We start from the raw sequence: 18,271 nt of genomic DNA on the forward strand, positions 1-18,271 counted from the left end.
ATACAAAACTATAATTTTGTAAGTGTATATTTTTTTTATTTCAAATTTTTTAATACACACTTTTAAATGATAAGTATATGAAATTAATTAATAAAATTATTTAACTCAATATTATTCAAATTTGAATAAGATCTAAAACAACTTATATGATTTTTTTTTTTAATAAAATAGTAACTCAAGAGGTTCGTTAAATTTTTTTTGAGGTTATTTATGTATGGTTTTAAATAATTTTTTTTCATTTTCAAAAATTTATGGTGAGCTTTTTCACTTTTTTTTTTATATAATCAAATTCAATAATTTTTTATTAAATACAATTTATTGCTGATTTATTATTTTCATTCTTAACATTATATAACTATCAATGTAAAATTTTTATACATTATAATTAATTTCAATAAATAATTATTAAATAAAATTCACAGTCAATATGTTATTTTCGTTTCTCATATTACTAACATTTATTTTAACCATTTATATCATTAACCGTGTAAATAAATTAAATAATTTTAAATCAATTATAATTTTTGTTATAAATATATATAGTAATAAGTAAATGAGAGGTAATATTTTATTTTCAATAATATTGATTTTAAAAATTATAAATCCTTATAATTATAAAATTTAAAGTAATAAATAATTATAGTTATCAACATTATAAGTAACTCTAGGCATTTCAAAGTTTAATAATTATAATTTTTTTCTATTAATAATCATAAATTTTATTATAAATATATACAATAACAAATAATCATTTTGATATAAAAGATAGATTACAAATACCAAACAAAATGAAAAAAAAAAAAAAAAACTTTGAAATCACAGTAAATTATGAAGTACTGTCGTTATCTGTTTTGACATCACGAGTCTTCATGTCTGTTTTAATATCCTGAACTAGCAGTGGATTCGTCTATTCTAGTTCAAGTCAAAATCTTTACTAGATATTGCATTAATAATGAAGTATTCACTGTAAAATAACATCTCAGTAATTGGGCTTCAATCGTCAAGAATAGGTCCAGCCGGCAAATAAACTACGTAAGCCCAGTTGTAGTCTCAAATGTATGGTTTTCTCAGACCGAAAATAAAATGCATGTGACAAAATGTATGGTTTGAAACCTACCCTCCCCTGGACCCAAAAAAAATGTGTGGTTTTCTTTCAGCCTCTTAAAAAGGGTGTCAACTTTACGGGCCAATGGATGTAATAGAACTCTTCAATTAACAGAAAACTACCACTACGAACAACATAATCATCAGTAATTCCTATAACTTCGCCTTATCCCACAAAACTACACATATAGGCAGTTTCCTTCAGATGAGAGGTATTAGGCATTATCCAACAGGAAGGAATTATACACTAGAACTTCAAAGCACTGCTGTAAGAAAATTGCAACATTGACGAAGTCTGCACGATTGATTAAGTAATTAACAATACCATTCCTATGACGTCTTTAAAACTTCAGAAAATTTCCCTACAATAAAGGTACAACTAAATGCCACAAAAGTTGGCATGCCCAGCTTAACGGCCACGACCTCGGCCACGGCCGCGTCCTCTCCCCCGCCCTCGCCCCAAAGGCTTTCCTGCAAATAAAATCAAAACTATGAAAATCATGATTCCCTAGATAACAGCCAGCCAAAAGATAATGGGTTTGCGTGAAATGTATTCCAGTGACATTCACAAACTATACAGTACCAGCAGTTGGCTTCTTAGGCTTAATACGAGGAGCCTCTTCAACCAGCAAAGTCTCAAGATTCAAACTGTCAGGAAGGATATAATAACGAATGTTGTTGCCTCTCACACTGAGATGATCCAAAGTAACTGGGTTTTTCCCTTTCAGGGTTAGTTTCACTGTTTTCAAATGTGTATTCATGCTGATATCAACACCTGTATCATAGCACAGATTCATGGATCAGTACAAGCTCCAAAACACCTCTCAGCTCATCCCAAATAAGGCTTAAAGACTCAAAATGGTGAACTCTTTGTTTAGACATGAGCTGATAAATATTCACAATCAAATCCTTGGCGCTTTATTTGATTGTTTTTGGATAATAAGTAGTAATATATTGCCCAATTATAATACAAGGATTCACTGTTTTCGTGAAACATATCCAATTACTAATCATAATAGCAACATGTAAAAAAGAAATTGACTGCGTTTGCTACTTATTTCTGTCAAGTTTGGCCAAGGTAAGATATGAGGTTGAAACTGGGCTTCTGTATCATAGATTGGAACATGTATAAAGGATAGGATTCAAAATAATGCAGATGCAGTATAGCTATTCTAAATTACAACATGAAGCAAACTTATTCCAGAGGCTAGGAGGTTGACAAATGTCATAGTGCCATATAATAAAATTTCAATAGATTTGCCACATAGGCCATTCAGACTCCAGAGTTTAAGATGCCTCTTACCCAAATGTCATACGTTTAGAGTTTAAACAGTAATTAGTTGTTTCTTTTACATCAAACATCATAGAGAAGTCTATAAGGTAGAATAGAGGGAAAGTGCAGATTAGCCAAGAGGACATTGTTCAAAAATCAAAACAGAAAAAAGACAAGACAACCCATTCATTATGGAAGGGGTATAACAGTGAAATGAACAAGTCAAACATGAAAAAAATCATGAGTGCAGGAAAGCTGTTCAATCTCTCTACTGTGTCAGAGTTCAGGTATGAGCTATGACAACTCCATTTGAAAAATCCTGGAAGAGACATCTAAAGAAAATCCATAAAAAATGAATATTCATGTTATATAAAGTTTAGGTGCACAGGGATTAGTGATACTTCAAAGCTCAACATTATTAATCTAAACAAGAAGCTAACCAGGGGCTACTAGCAAATTTATTGCTGAAAAATCTCAATAGATACAAAGAAGCAGAAACTACAAGTGACTCAGTGAAACAAAACATCACGCTCAGTCCCACCAAATTAAGAAAAAAAGGATTCCAGATCATATGCTCTAAGTTGGCAAATTATCAAGCTGATTGCTAAACTCCAATCTTATTTTCTCTGAGAAATGACAGGGTAATTAGCAATTCACCTTGAAATGACATTAAGTTGTTAACAGAGGAATTACAACAAGAGGTCATATACAAATTGATGGAAACCAATGGAAGTTGCAAAAAGGTTGAAAGGAAAAATATTAAGTTAAAAAGTGGATCTTATTTTTTAGCACGTCAAATAATGCTTTGCAAGTGACACGGATTATGAATTTTTGTTGGGATAAGAGATTGCTGATCATGATAAACCTACCATGATCAGCAACACAGATAAAAAATCCAACAGATTTCATTAGAATTGATCCACTTAACGATAAAAAATCAGAATATTTGTACCTTAATACTGATGTAATATGTATTATAAGGCCTATTGGTCTATACATAAGAAAAAGCGCTTGGTTGGGTGTCATCCATAACATCACAGGCATAGTTACAGGCATATACTGAGGAATGCGCAAATGCAATTCAAACTAGTAAAAGAACAAGTGACTTTTTTTATCTACAAACAACCAAATCTGCCTCCTGCATCACCTTGTTCCAACTCTAACAGAATGAAATCCGTTGGGTACAAAGTCATGATAGGAGATCTATTTACAAACTACCATTCACAACCTAATGATAAGTGAAATCACATAATTTAAATGCTAAGTACCGAAAAAAAAAAAGGTTTTGAAATTCTGGGGTTACAATTAGAGAACGCTGTCAAAAGCTGCATTAGGTTTAGTAACTGAAAAGCCAGTGAGCATCCCTGCAACATGCCATTCATGACTAAATCATAGCATAAAAGTTTAAGCGCAAGGCCAAACTAGGGTTTAACAAAAGCAGCAATAAAATCAGGAAGCGAAAAACAAAGCAATCCAAAAGGAGCAGAAGAGAGAAGGGTGCCTGTAATGGTGCCATGGACAACTGTGCCGTTCTTGAGCTCGATTGATACGGTTTCGTTGTTCAACTTCATGAGAAACCTGTTGGAGTTTCCATGCGAAGATTTTAGCTTCAGAACCAAAAGGAAATGAGTAATGAAAAAACAGAAAAAATAAAAGAAATGCGAAATGAGAATGGAGAGCTGAACCTGACGAGCTTCATGGTGGCAGAGAAGAGAAGAAGATGAAAGCAGGGTTTTCGCACAGAACACTCTCTTGTGTCGTCCTTTTGTTGTTATTTTATATGCAAATTCATAAATAAAAAGTAAATATATTTAATATATTAAAATATATAAATATTTAATACAATATCACAATTCCTCCTACGTTAGAGGATGATGAAGATGTTATTTCTACTGATTGTCGTTCACCTTCTATTTCACTTGTGTTATTTTTTCAGTAGAGATTTATTTACTTTTAAGTATTCATTTCTTTTAGCTATTATCAATTGTATAGTCCAGAAAAAAAAAATTAAATTCCATTTATAAAAAAAATTAACTTATAATATAAGTTTTGCAGGTGAATAAATGACATCAAATGTTTAAGAATGATGTGATCTTAAAGTTAACAATAAATGTTATTGTAAATTATGAAAATGTTAAAACAGTTAACTTTAATTGTTAACTTTAATTTTGTTGATCTCTTTCATTAGTGTGAGTAATTTTTTAATATAAATCTCTTGAGTGGCTTTGATTTGACTTTTCTTAAAAATTGAAATGATAACTTGAATATTGATTAAAATATTATTGTTGGTATTGTTGCTTGAATTATGCAAGAGATAAAAAAAAAATATTTCACCATGGATAAGTATTCAGTTTTTAATAGCATTCATTGTATTATGAGCTAAATATCATTAAGCTACTAAGCATAGATTCCTCTAAAAGATTTATTAAAATTGAAGATTTTTACTGTAATTTTGTACGCAAAGCTTTAGGCATTCTTTGGGGCCTTTCACATTCTTGTAGATTTTGAATCTCAAGTTGCACTAAGTTAGTGTATGTTAATTGTTATGCCTCCACCATTAATATGATCTGATTGTTAGGATGAGCTTTTGTCACTAAATAAATTGACTCATTGAGCCATATATGGAGACGAGAACATATAACGTCTTTGTATTTTCATTTTTGCAATGAATTTATGTGAATCAATTACTAAATATGTATTCAATACACACATAATGATACAAATTGAACGGTAACTAATAATTTTAACTTTTTTATAAATTTGATATGGAGAATAAATCATGAAGACTAAAACTAATAAATTTAAATTTAACAATGATTAATGATTAAAATTAATAATTTTTCAAAACATAGACTAAAATAAAAAAATAATTTTGTAAAAACTAGAATCAAAATAGAAAAAGTATATTTAACTCTTGTAATTTTAACAAAATAAAGAATTTTATATTCTTATAATTTTTTATATCATAATTATAAGATTATTATTTTAATTTTTTATTAAAATATAACTGTGCCCGATTTTTATTTTTATAAAATATGTAAAAGAAAAAAGAGTGATGATGAAGAAATATAACAAGAGATAAATGAGGGTATGGCTACGTCGGTTCTCCACGAGGGGAAGACGTGGATATGAATGGTGGCGCAGAGCATAACAGATCTTTCAACTTTAGACCTTAAACTTTCCTCTTCCGAAAATCGATCCTATTATCCTTCTTCCAAAAACCCTAACCAGATTCTTTACCTCGTCACTCTCCTTGTCTCTCCCAACCCATTACTCCCATGAGCTATCACATGGTAGATTCCTCTTTTCAAGAACCTTAATCTCTACTTCATTCATATATTTTGTCTTTTACCTGTTGTTGTTCGGTTTTGCTACTCGCAACTTAAATCTCGGTAGATAAAGCGTTACGATTCATGACTAGTACGAAAACCAAACCCGAAGAAAAATTGAAGCGATTTTTCTCTGCTAAAACAATGTTCATATTTTCCTATAATCGAAGGCGCGGTGTTTTCTCTGTTTTCTTTTGGATTATCATTCATTGATGCAATGTACCGTTTGTTGGTGACGTTTTTAAATTTTAATATAAGGCGGTTAAGCTTCACTAATCACTACCCTCGCAGAAGTAAGAATTCACTTGGATTTTGTTTGTGAGAATTCGTCTTAAGCACTCTGGCTTGTCAATTTACTAATGAAAGTGTTAGCGAGTGACGTTTTGCTGTTTTGTGTTGTTCTGTCAATGAACTTCACTATGCAGAAGTGTGTGCAACTTTTGCTTGTTCTCTGATACACGAGTGCCTAATCAATTAAACATTGCCCTTCAGTTATACTCGTTCAACTTACTTTACTCTTGGCAATCTTATGTTAAGTGCTGTATTAGATTATTGATGGAGTGTTTCTCTTCTTGCTTTTTTTAAGATAGCTTCTTGTTGTTCCTTATTTTGAGTTGTCTATGCATCAGAATAATGAAGATACACACAGAGGTTTGAAAAGAAAGTTGCCACAGATGAATCGAGGGCAAGATCAGGGATCTTTCAATATGAATTCTAGACCTTATGATAGGAACATGATTCCCCCTGGTGGGTTTTTATTTTTATATACAATACACATGGATTTGGTTGTCAAGTATAGACTATTACATTGTGCTGATATATCACTGTAATTTAAACTCATTGTAGTGTAAGAATGGTTGGATTTTTTTTTTCTTTTTCTATTTTACTTTGTTGAATTTAACCATACAAATTAAGGAGAAACTGTGTGACTAAACGAAGCTGCAAGTTGGCTTTGATGCTAAAGGGTTTTCTTTTTCCTTGCACAAACTAGAGTTAATTGTGTTTGGTTCAACTTATTTCTGAGGAACAATCACCTTTTTTTAATACCATCTCCCTGGGAGCTTTTGGAAAAAAAATATATTCCCCAACAAAAGCATGTCAAACATGGGCTTATATGGAAGATGGTTGTATATGTTAAATGTCTCGATTGTTCACTATGGGTAAGTTATTTTGTGGGAGTGTTAAGTATATGTTGTAGAAATTATAATATATAGGTATGGTTCATGGCCGTTATTATAAACTAATACTTTATATTTTAGCTATTATTGTTCTGCTTGGAATTATTGAAGTTGATTACATCCCTTGCAATTATAATTGCAAGTCCGTATAGCATGAAGAAGACGGTTTTCTTTAACCAATTTTAGCTATATGTGCTTGGCTTTCTTGTTAGCTCTTTGCATAGTTGGCTTCAGGATACAATTTTCTTTAAAATGTTGAAATATTTTTTACTGTTCTTTATGCTTATAATAATGTTAGTTGTTACCACTATAATGTTGTGCTTTACTTATTTTTAATAGGCTTTTATTTTAGTTGATCCTATATAATTACAGGTTGGTTAGACTGCCCAGCGCATGGGCAAGAACTTGGATGCATAATCCCTTCTAAGGTTCCACTTGGTGAATCCTTCAATGATCACATTCCAAGTCAAAGATATACTCCCCAGCAAGCGATTCATCAGCAAAGAATCTTAGGTAGAGAAGTAAGTACCCCAAATGCACAATAACGTTCAATTTACTCAATTACATATGTTTCCCGTTGGGAAGATAAGTATCTGTTTTCTAAGTACATAAAGGGATATAATATTAGATTGGCTTGCACAAGCTGCTGATATTTAATTTAAGTCACAGCAGTTTTGTTTATGTGATGTTTCATCAACTTTTTATGTGATTGATCTTTCTATTTGCTCAAAGTTGTATAAAACTATTAAAACATTTTCTCATTTTATTGCTTCACAACATTAGCTTTGCATGTTGGTTTTCCAAGGGAACTTTTATTGACAAGAAGACAGCATAGGTTGCAATATAGATTTGAGGAAAAGGACATAGAAGCAGGAAGAAATGAGGATAATAAGTGTTTATATTTCAATTTTGTGTTAATAAACGGAAATAGCAATTTCTAGCAAGCAATTTAAGAATATCTTTCATTGTTGAGATTTTATGTTGTGTCCCATGCATAAAATATATGAATACTCGTTTGCTTTACCGTGATATACAGTAACTTGTTGCATCCAGCATCATAATGCTTAACTCTATTGATTTTGCAGCTTGGTTTAGTGATTGATCTGACAAATACTACTCGTTACTATCCAATATCAGATTGGACAAAAGAAGGGATTGGGCATGTCAAGGTAAGTATTTATTGTTCATCCTATTGTTTATGAAATGTTAATTGCAATTGTATTTAGACTTATGACTTGCTTGTGGCAGATAAGATGCAAAGGAAGAGATGCTGTACCTGATGATGAATCTGTAAAAAAATTTTGTGATGAGGTAACTTCCATTTGTGGCGTTGATATAAGAATTACTTTTACTTACTCTTTTGACTGATGCTCATAATCTGATAGTCAAGTCTTTTCTTCTTGTTAGTGTTGTGTGGTACAGTTCCTCATATCTTACTTGAGGTTTTATGATTTATACTTGTTAGACCTTCATTTTAGGTTTTGGATTTTTGCTCCCAAATAACAAACACAAAGAAATATATACTTGTACATTGCACCCATGGGCATAATCGTACAGGCTACATGATTGTTCACTTTCTTGTGCGTACGGAATCTATTTCTGTCACTGAGGTGAGTAATATATAAGATAGTTCATAGGTTTGTTTTCAATGCCTGCTTGACTCCAGTAATTGATGTGTTGTGAAAATTTTGTGCTGGTTATATTCCAGGCAATAAATAAATTTGCTTGGGCACGTCGCCCTGGAATTTACAAGCAGGACTACATTGATGCCCTATACATGTTTTATCGTGAAAAGAAGCCTGAAGATCTTGTTTGTCCTCAAACTCCTGAATGGAAGAGACTCTCTGATCCTGATTTTCATGGTGTGGCTGTCCCAGCTGTAGACAATTATGGACACATTCCTGAAGAGGTGCATGTATCTTCTTGTTGAAACAGTTTGCTTACCTTGTTCGTGGATATGATTTGCGGTGCTACCACACCTTGTCTACATGAGCATGAGTCTGCCGTTAGTTATACTTTTTTTTATGTTGAAGAGTAGATAAGGCCTATAAAAATATTTTGCTGCCCATTTACATCCTTCTGTTCTCTTTGTTGAGACTTTGATGTATACACTGATAACAGAACTTTTTATATGCTTTCACTGAGTTATAGAATTTCCTTTATTGTTACAGAAAATAGGTATATTATATTTTTTTGTTGTCATTTTTCATGGCCTTAATTTGTGAATAATGTTATCCTTATTATAGACTTGTATTTTTCTATGCAGTTTTTTTTAATTACAAGCTAGGTGATTAATATGGGGTCACATTGAATATTGGATTTCTTTCCTCACCTCACTTTCATTTTTTGCTTAAGTCAGTGTGCTCTGTTGAAATATGGGATTCTTTAAGAAACTTTAAATCACTTCAATTTTTCCTTGGAGTTGCATACTTATGTGGGTTTTCCTTATGTTTGATTTGATATTCTAGGAGAATATTGTGAGGAATGAAGTATTGACAAACGATGATGTTTTGGGAGATCCAATTCCTTCAAACCAGCTGCGAGCAATGCAAGAATTTTGTTATCAACTGCTCAAGTTGGGCACTGTGGTGGTTTTCTAAAGCAGCTTTTTGTTGAATTCTATATATTTTTTTGGTTAGCTCAAACTGAACATAATTTAGATAGTCAAGTGGAATCAAGAGACACTGTCATATGAAGGGAGTCACCAAATCATGCTTATGTTTTTGTCATATGGCACTTCTTACTATGTTGCTTTTACTGATCCCTATTTACTTGTCTTATTTAGACAATTATGTTATCCCATAGTCAAAGCTAGTAATTTATATTTTTTGTTCTTAATGTACTTGGTTTTAATGTATTAGTTTACTCAAAAGGCAATTATATTTAAACAAAGGCTTCTATTCTTTTACAAAAAGTAGAAAATATGACAATTTGGCAGGAATATTGTGAGATTGTAGAACAGTCTTTTTCCCCGTTGGTAGTGTTACTAATTGTCCTCACACCCCATTTGTCACTTTGCCCCTTTCATATTTGCTATTGGCATGTATGTGGTCTATTTTTAATTTCTGCTCTAAATTTCTAAGAATTCATACTTTTGCACATTTGTCTTTTCTTAGCTATTGTCTGTGGAATTATGTCTTGAGTGTAGACTGTCTTTTCAAGGCATCAGTAGATACTCCACTGTTTTATAGTTAAGATTCTCTGACATTCCTATTCCATACTTGTTGAAGAGAACAAAATGATCATCTAGTACACAATTATATACTAATAATTTATTGTTGGAATAAAGTTGTTTGCACTAAAATTATTGTGGATTTTGAAATTGTAAAGTAATGAGTATTAGTATGAAGTGTCTGCTAATATAAGCAACCTAACTGACGCATGATTTGATATTTGTGTCTTGACAACTTTATGATATGTATTAAACTTTCTTATGAATCATTACGTGTAGGATAAATGAATCAAGTGAAACACTATAATTTTAAGGATAATTTTTGCTTCCATCTTTTATGTGCAAAGTGATTGCTATGTTTGATTCATTATGATGTTTGGCTACTGGCTTATTTAAATGTATTTTTCTTGGTTGTCTGCTTAGAGTTTGACAAGCTTGGCTTAGTTGATGTGTATTTATGGGATGAATTGATTATTGGCATCCTTTGTTACTATATTGCTCTATTTCTCTTCTCTAATAGAACTTGCCATATTAATATGGAGAATTCTCATAAGTATCCTTAGGGTACTGGTTCAGAAAACAAAAGTAGAAAGTATCTAATGTAAAGGGAGGAATTTATTAATATAAAACCCAAAAATCATTTTAAATTGCCTTTTTAAGTAATTTGAAGCATTTGGGGTTGTAGGTGATACATCTCAATAAAATTCAAAAATAAATTTGAAGCCAAATAATTATTTGATTTGTAAACATTAGTTTGTTATATTATACATAAATTCATTTCATGAATTGATTGCATTATTTTTGTGTTTTCAAATTTAATATTCTCGCTTTTTAGGGAAGAGGACGTTCGCAGTTTCCTGGATCACACCCTGTTTCTCTGAACAGGTCCAATCTTATTGCATTTGATCATTTTGATTTCTATTGAATTGGGAATTAATTGTTATTTCAGGATGAACTTGGCTATTTGACTGAGAAATGGGCATCGTTTGTTTTTCTAATATATTGTCTAAAGAATTAAGAGTACCTAAAGTATGTGTTCTCTATTGTTACCACGCTTTTAACTGTTTAATTGGAATTTTGCTTCAATAATTGATTGGAAAAGAGCATCTTGTGCTGCTGATAAGTTTTGTTTAGCATCATTTTAGCTGAAGTTCTCAAGTAAATGGAGTGACTGGTATTTTATTTGCTACGTTAGAACTTCTATTTTTATTCTGAACCTATGTTTTGAATATTAACAATTGAATCTGATGGAGAAGAATAACAACTTGTGACAGACTTAGCAACATAACTGGATCTTAGAGATATACTATACACCTGGATGTCAATGAAGAAGTCATGGTTTCATACTATATGGAATTTCTGTTAGTTTCATTTTGGGATTAATTATTTGTCAAATACACCAGATCCAAATGGTGGAAGTTCAAACTTCAAACCCCAGATTTCTACCGTGTAAATTTTAATTTACCTTTGATCAATTAAACAAATTTCTTCATCTAGTATCAAATTATTTCTTATCCATATTAATATGATTCTTTATGCAGTAAATTTCTATCATCCCCTCCTTGGTGCTTACAAAGAATCACAGTCAGTCTCCTTAGTTTTTAATGAATATTTACAATTCTACCCAAATCTCCTTTTGTATTTATAAGATATGCTACAATCAACTTCAAAGTGCTGTTTGTCCTTTTGATATGTTGGTTTTGGTTAATAGTTGTGCATAATCAATATGTTTAGAAAAAAGGGAATAACACACTCATTTGATGCAGTTGAGTTCAAGTGGGGAGAGTAATTTATTAAAAACTTAATGTTTGTTAATTATCTACTTTGGTTTTTTCAACTGATGTCAGATCATGTTTTTCTTTTGCAGGGAAAATCTGCAACTCTTAAGACAACGATATTACTATGCAACATGGAAAGCTGATGGGACACGATACATGATGATGATTACTTGGGATGGATGTTATCTCATTGACAGAAAATTTCTTTTCCGAAGGATCAATATGCGGTTCCCTTGCAGATACTCAAATGGGGTATATGTTTATTAAATTTACTTATGTTGCCAAGTGAGTCTTATCCCTCTGGGTGTCTAGTGCTTGGCTTTGTAATTTTATCTTAGATTATCTAATGTGTAACTCAAAATATTTTTGTTGCTATCTTTTCAAGGGTACACCTGAGAGGAATCACCACTACACATTACTTGATGGAGAGATGATTATTGACACAGATCCACTTACACAGAAGCAAGAGAGGAGATACCTCATTTATGATTTGGTCGCAATCAATCAAGTCTCTTTGACAGAGGTACACATGAATTGACAATGTCAGGATATTATTGACTTCTTGGTTGGTTCATCCTACTTTATGAAATTTAAAATTTAAAATTGGTTGATTCTTGTTTATGTTTTTGCTATTCTGAATCCCTGCATTTAGTGGTCACTGGTCAACCAAAAAACAAATTGTATTGCAATTAAGGTATTTGAAATTTTCAGTTAATTTAAGTATCTCCTAACAATACTGCATTAAAATGAGCACCTGTAAGGTTCTAGTTGGATTTGTAACTACCTCTGAATTGTGGGCCCTTAGTAACCCTGAAAATCTGGAACCACAAGGTATCCATATCTCTGCTTCTAACTAGACATTACAAATAGTGAAATAATTGAAGCACCATCATCAGAGTAGTAGTGCCTAATTGTAAACTTTAGATTACTTATACAAACAGAATGTCAGATAATATTCAATATTTCCAGGGGGGTTCTAACTTTTGATTGAAGTTTGGCTACCACTGTAACGTATTCTCTCAAGAGTATTTGGATAGTTGGTAAAACATTAGAAAAGTGGCATAAAATCCAAAATAATACATGTCTGGAACCTTGTGAGTCCTTGTATTGATGTCCACACAAGTGCTTGGCTGACTTTTGTCCTGATGGTCTATATTATGCAGCTGCCATTCTATGAAAGGTGGAAATTGCTGGAGAAAGAAGTAATTGAACCTCGTAACATGGAACGTGAAGGCCTTTCAAAGAGTATAAGTCCTTATTATCGATATGACTTGGAACCATTTAGCGTATGTATAATGATTTTACTATTCTATTTTCAGAAACGTTTTACAGTGGGATTAGCTATTTGTTTATATATCTGTATTCTTCTTTCAGGTAAGGAGGAAGGGGTTTTGGTTACTATCTACTGTGTCAAAGCTCCTTCATAAATTCATTCCACAACTCTCACATTCAGCAGATGGTCTTGTATTCCAGGTAATAATTAGTATCTCTAAAAGACTGAACCTCGCAAATTGAGATTGGATGTCATGTATAGGATAGTTGAATCAATAAACATCTGGCTTTAAGGAAACACCATGTCTTTTAGGACGATGTACTAAATTAACGCTCTAGTAGGAAACAGTCCAAATTTTTCGGTTGTCCTTATTTCGTTGTATTTGAGTCAATATCAACTATTGACTCACTGGCAGAGAAAATGCCATCACAATAAATCATACATTCTGTTTGGTTTATCAACTTGTCTATTGTTAATAATATCAGATTCTATCAGGGTTGGGATGATCCGTATGTCCCTCGCACACATGAAGGCCTTCTGAAGTGGAAATACCCTGAGATGAACTCTGTTGATTTCCTGTGTGAGGTTGTACAAGTACTTTTTCTCAAGTTCAAAAATTGAATTAGTTTATGTGGCATTTCTCTATCATGACAATCCAAACATGTTGATGTCTTTGTTGACAGGTGGGAGCAGTTGATCATCCCTTGCTTTTTCTGTTTGAACGGGGAAAGAAGAAGTTAATGGAAGAGAATGTTATTTTTAAAGGTTGTGCTTGTACACGCTACTTTTATTTTATGTCATCATTATGTAATTAATAGGATTATTATTATCATGATGATGTTGATGATGGAAGATGTCAGCTACTTGCATGTATTAACTGATTTTGGCCATACTTGAATTGCCTTCTGGAGTGAAACTCCTCCTGCAATGAAATCTGTCTAGGCTACATAACATTATCCTCTGGTTGATTTATCTGAATTTTGTATCTGTAAAAATCAAATCTTCACTTACTTCTTGGCACCAAATACTTTTCAGATGCATCAGATATTTCCTCCTATTCAGGAAAGATCATTGAGTGCTACTGGGATTCTGGGGAACGTCATTGGGTCTGTATGCGGATCAGAATAGACAAAGCAACTCCAAACGATATCAATACCTATAGAAAGGTTATACCCATTATTTTTTCCCATTCTATTATGCTCTCTTCTTTAGGTTGTCCATGATTCAATGTTTTTGTTTAACTAGCTCATGTAAAAAGCCTATTGAACAGTTTATTTTGCAAATTTCTTAATACAGGTAATGCGAAGCATAAAGGATAACATCACAGAAGATGTCCTGTTGAATGAGATCAATGAGATCATTCGCCTACCGTTGTATGCAGACAGAATACAAAGGGATATCAAGGCTCACCAGCATATGGTCTCTTCAAGGCGCAAGTGAGTTTTAATAAAAGCTAAGCATGTTGAATGTGGTTAACGTTAATTGAAGAGTAAGACAGAGACTTCTTAATGAAGAGCTAGAAGAAGAGCTTTTGTATTTGTGCGACGCCATTGTCAGCCTCATACCTCCCACACATACCTTAGGATAGAGGTTTAGGTTCTATGATTTTATTTGGTTAACAAGATTTTGGTCGCATGTGTATATTAGCAATTTTGCCTATTATTTCCTTACAGCTTGGAAAAAGCTTAATACAAACGGTTTTGATAGGATACAGTAATTAAAGATTTCACGAGTTTATACTATTTATTTTTTCAATAAAGTTTCATTTATTAAAATTGATACACGCTCTTGGACAGCTACTTGTTCTAGTTTTTACATTGTTGTGCACAACCATTGAAAAGTAAATCAATTGACGGTGCCCTGTTTTATATTTTAATTCGCATTATTTTAAGTGGGTGTTTCTTTAAAAAAAAAATTTAGAGAGGATTTTCAGCGTCATAAGATAATCTTTAAAAATAAGTATATCTTTAAAGTTAAATGAAAATAAACATGCACTAATTCTTTAATCAATCTCTTTTGTTTGTGATCATGTGAACAAAATACAGTCATGGCGGGGAGGGGGATGTTTTATTTTAGTAGAAAAATTATTTCACGTCACTTTGAAACCATTTGCTTCATCGTTAACTTTCAAGCAAATATGCCACACAAAACAAGCAAATATTTTATTTTTCGCTTGTTTCTGTGCTTTGTGGGCTGAAGTACGATCTCCAAAGAAAGATTTGCTTTTATGTTTTGGAGCTACATAAGTAGTGTAGTTTTTATATACAACCTTTTTTAAATTAAATTTGGAATATGACTTTTTATAAAGTTAAGAGGTTAGTAAATCCATCAAAGATTTGTATCAAATCAGTTTTATAAAAAAATAAAATTAACAAGTATTTTATCGAATTATTTTATTTTAGCTAATATTATATTTTTAAAATATAAATATTTATCAAAATTTAAATAACATAACTATAAATATTTAAATTGTATGAAATTCGATATACATATTTATAAAATAATATAAAATGATTTAACAATTAAATTGGTTAATCTTATATTTTATAAAAAATTATTAAGATATATAAATGTTAAAGGTTGACATCAAATATAAATAAATTATAACTCTAAATTTTAAATTAATTATTATAAAAATTGATTTTTAACTGTATAATAATTTATTAGTAAATAAAAATTTAAAATTTTTTACATTATTATTGTATTTTAATTCATTTAAATGATAGTAAAGAAATGGAAAATGATCCAGTTCTCTTTCTATATATAAAAAGAAAAATTATTACAACATAGTGTTTAGAAAAAAAAATCATAATAATATAATTTTTTTAAGTTGTCCATTATGTTTCTTAATATTTAAACATTTTATTATTATTTTTTTAAATCGACATTAACAAGTTTTGACTTTTTAAATTATCGAATTTTAATTTTTTAATAATTTTTAAAAAATCATTCAACAAATTTTAAGATTTTTAAATTTTTATTGATTTATATTTAAATCACTGTACTTACATTAAGAAATTTTATATTTTTATAAATTTTCTAAAAACATATATATTATTTTTGAATATTGTATATTAAAAAATAACCAAATGATCAATACATATTTTTTAAAAAACAAAGCAAAGTGAATGACTGAGATGAGACATCTGAACAAAGGTAAATGGAAAAAGTAGTCATCTCGAGGTTTGTGTCTTTAGAAAATCTTGTGTAGTAGCATACAACCTATTTCGGCTATCATTTCTTACGCAATGAATTCGTGTCTGTCTATTGGATTCTCATCAACTTTTGTCTGGTTGTCTGTTTTAAGAAAATGAAGTTATTTTAATATTTATTTTTATTATGATCATATTTAATATATTTTCTTAATTATCACTTTCTTTTTTTATTAAATATTTAAAATATTTAATATATTTTAAATTAATGATATATATGTGTTTTCATATAATATTTTCTTAGATATTAGAAATTTTTTTAAGAGTACAGTAATTTTTTTTCATATTTTTGGAAAGTATAGTGATATACTATCTGAAGAATTTCTCTAACAATAATGAATAGTAAATTAAAATTTAAATAAAAAAGTAAATGAATAATATATGGTGTGATCCAAAGCATAGAAGCAAACCATGGAAAAGCATAGAACTAAACGGTGGAGGTGAAGTTGAAGTTTGCACAAGTGGTTTGTCTCCCAAACAGCAAAGAACTAAAGCCCAATCTTGAAGCTTCCAAATCAAACTGCAAAAAATTGTTCTCCAATTGATACCCTCCAATGACGATAGAAGTCATAGGGTGCTTTCCTCCATTCACAAACCCCAAACATATCACTTCATTACTCACATCAACAACCGAGTTCGCTCCAAAGACACTCCAAACCACACTCTCATTCTGCAAAACAAACTCAATAGTTGGCACGCCCCACCCCAACCTTGTACTCAACACGTTCTTCTTACTAAAGCACGCTTCAAACGGCGTCACAGAACCCACCCTCGTGATGTTCCTTGCGCCACAAGCTTCCACAAAACCCTTCACCACCGATTTAAAAATGCTCTCCTCCAAAACCGAGTAAGGGTTCACCGTGCTTATCTTTGTTCCACCGACGCCGTTTTTGTCTATGCTCAACAAAGAGGCGTTCAACGGCACCGTTTTATTGTCGATCTTAATAGATTTAACGCCGATGAAATACTCAGCCGAGGCGGTGCTGACGCGGTTGGTGAACAGAGGAGTGAAAGTGAGGGATTTAGAAGCATCGACGTTGGGGAGGAAAACGTAAGGACCATCGCCGAAGAAAACGACGCCGTTTGATCCGTTAGAAGCGAGGCAAACGGCGAATATTTTATGGAAGCTGAAAGCGGAAGCGAGTTGCGAGGGGAACGCGATTTTGGTTCTGCCGAGACCCGCCATGCCGGAGACACCGGCGGCGAGGCCTTTTAGTAAGAAGGAGGGTGCGCATGAGAAGAGGAAGCCCGAAACGGTGACGTTTTGGGTGGGGTTGAAGCCGTTGGTGGATTGGAGGGAGATGAGGTCTTGGGAGAGTTCACCGGAGGTTGAGGTGTGGGTGATGGGGTTGTCGGGTGTGAGGGAGCATGTGTTGTTGTTGCAGCCTGGGGAGGGAGGGGAGAAGCAGTTGCCGCATGCGGTGGCGCCGGCGAGGGAGCACTGGGAAGAGTGGCAGCGTGCGGGCTTGTAGGTGGAGGAGGTGTAGTTGTGGTCGCAGGTGAGCCAGAGGAATTGGCCTCCGAGATCGATAACTAGGTTGATGGTGATGAGTGGGGTTCGTTGGTGGATTTGTGTTAGGTATTGGAGTGTTGAAGGGTCTTTGGTTACTGGGATTAGGAGGGCTTTGGGTTTGAATGATTGGGAAGATGATAATGAAGTGGGAATGAGGAATTGGATGAAGAAGAGTGGAAGGAGATGTTTTATTATGGAGTTAGCCATGAATATGAATATGAACATGAAGATATATGGAGGGATAGTGCCATGCCACATCTATTTATAGGGACTCACCCATGAGATGATTCGAAAAATAAATAGATAAATATATATATATATATATATATATATATATATATATATAAGTGAATCAAAAGAAATGTTTCTAGGTGTTAATTTTGGGTGTTGATAAAATATTTTCTGATTTAAAGATAGTTTTTTTGTGTTTTGAGATATT

At 32.2% G+C, this 18,271-nt stretch overlaps 3 protein-coding genes across 4 annotated transcripts; 1 reads left to right on the top strand and 2 right to left on the bottom strand.

The window, feature by feature from the left end:
* Positions 1–964: 964 nt before the first annotated feature.
* On the bottom strand, positions 965–4,161 carry LOC113862973 (small nuclear ribonucleoprotein SmD1a-like). Its single transcript, XM_027496313.1, has 4 exons — positions 4,063–4,161; positions 3,879–3,955; positions 1,688–1,879; positions 965–1,575 (listed from the first exon to the last, which is right to left on the bottom strand). Exons 1-4 carry the CDS (start codon positions 4,074–4,076, stop codon positions 1,514–1,516), a joined length of 345 nt encoding a protein of 114 aa, XP_027352114.1. The 5' UTR covers positions 4,077–4,161; the 3' UTR covers positions 965–1,513.
* Positions 4,162–5,450: 1,289 nt separating this feature from the next.
* On the top strand, positions 5,451–14,903 carry LOC113860667 (mRNA-capping enzyme-like). 2 transcript variants are annotated; one of them, XM_027493133.1, is made up of 17 exons: positions 5,451–5,670; positions 6,336–6,453; positions 7,257–7,405; positions 7,970–8,053; positions 8,133–8,195; positions 8,363–8,494; positions 8,593–8,793; positions 9,353–9,472; positions 10,892–10,941; positions 11,924–12,086; positions 12,220–12,357; positions 12,998–13,120; positions 13,209–13,307; positions 13,603–13,692; positions 13,791–13,872; positions 14,143–14,273; positions 14,404–14,903. In XM_027493133.1, the coding sequence occupies exons 1-17, from the start codon at positions 5,656–5,658 to the stop codon at positions 14,545–14,547; spliced, it is 1,902 nt and encodes a 633-aa protein (XP_027348934.1). In that variant the 5' UTR covers positions 5,451–5,655; the 3' UTR covers positions 14,548–14,903. The 2 variants fall into 2 exon arrangements, with proteins under 2 accessions (XP_027348934.1, XP_027348935.1); XM_027493134.1 differs by lacking the exon at positions 5,451–5,670 and adding an exon at positions 5,802–5,828 and having other exon boundaries at positions 14,404–14,878.
* A 1,843-nt stretch (positions 14,904–16,746) lies between these two features.
* LOC113862124 (basic 7S globulin-like) lies at positions 16,747–18,039 on the bottom strand. Its single transcript, XM_027495260.1, has one exon. The coding sequence runs from the start codon at positions 18,037–18,039 to the stop codon at positions 16,747–16,749; it is 1,293 nt and encodes a 430-aa protein (XP_027351061.1).
* Positions 18,040–18,271: the final 232 nt, after the last annotated feature.

This window comes from Abrus precatorius, unplaced genomic scaffold (genome assembly GCF_003935025.1).
Source record: "Abrus precatorius isolate BTA unplaced genomic scaffold, Abrus_2018 Scaffold3, whole genome shotgun sequence".
Taxonomy (NCBI): domain Eukaryota; kingdom Viridiplantae; phylum Streptophyta; class Magnoliopsida; order Fabales; family Fabaceae; genus Abrus; species Abrus precatorius.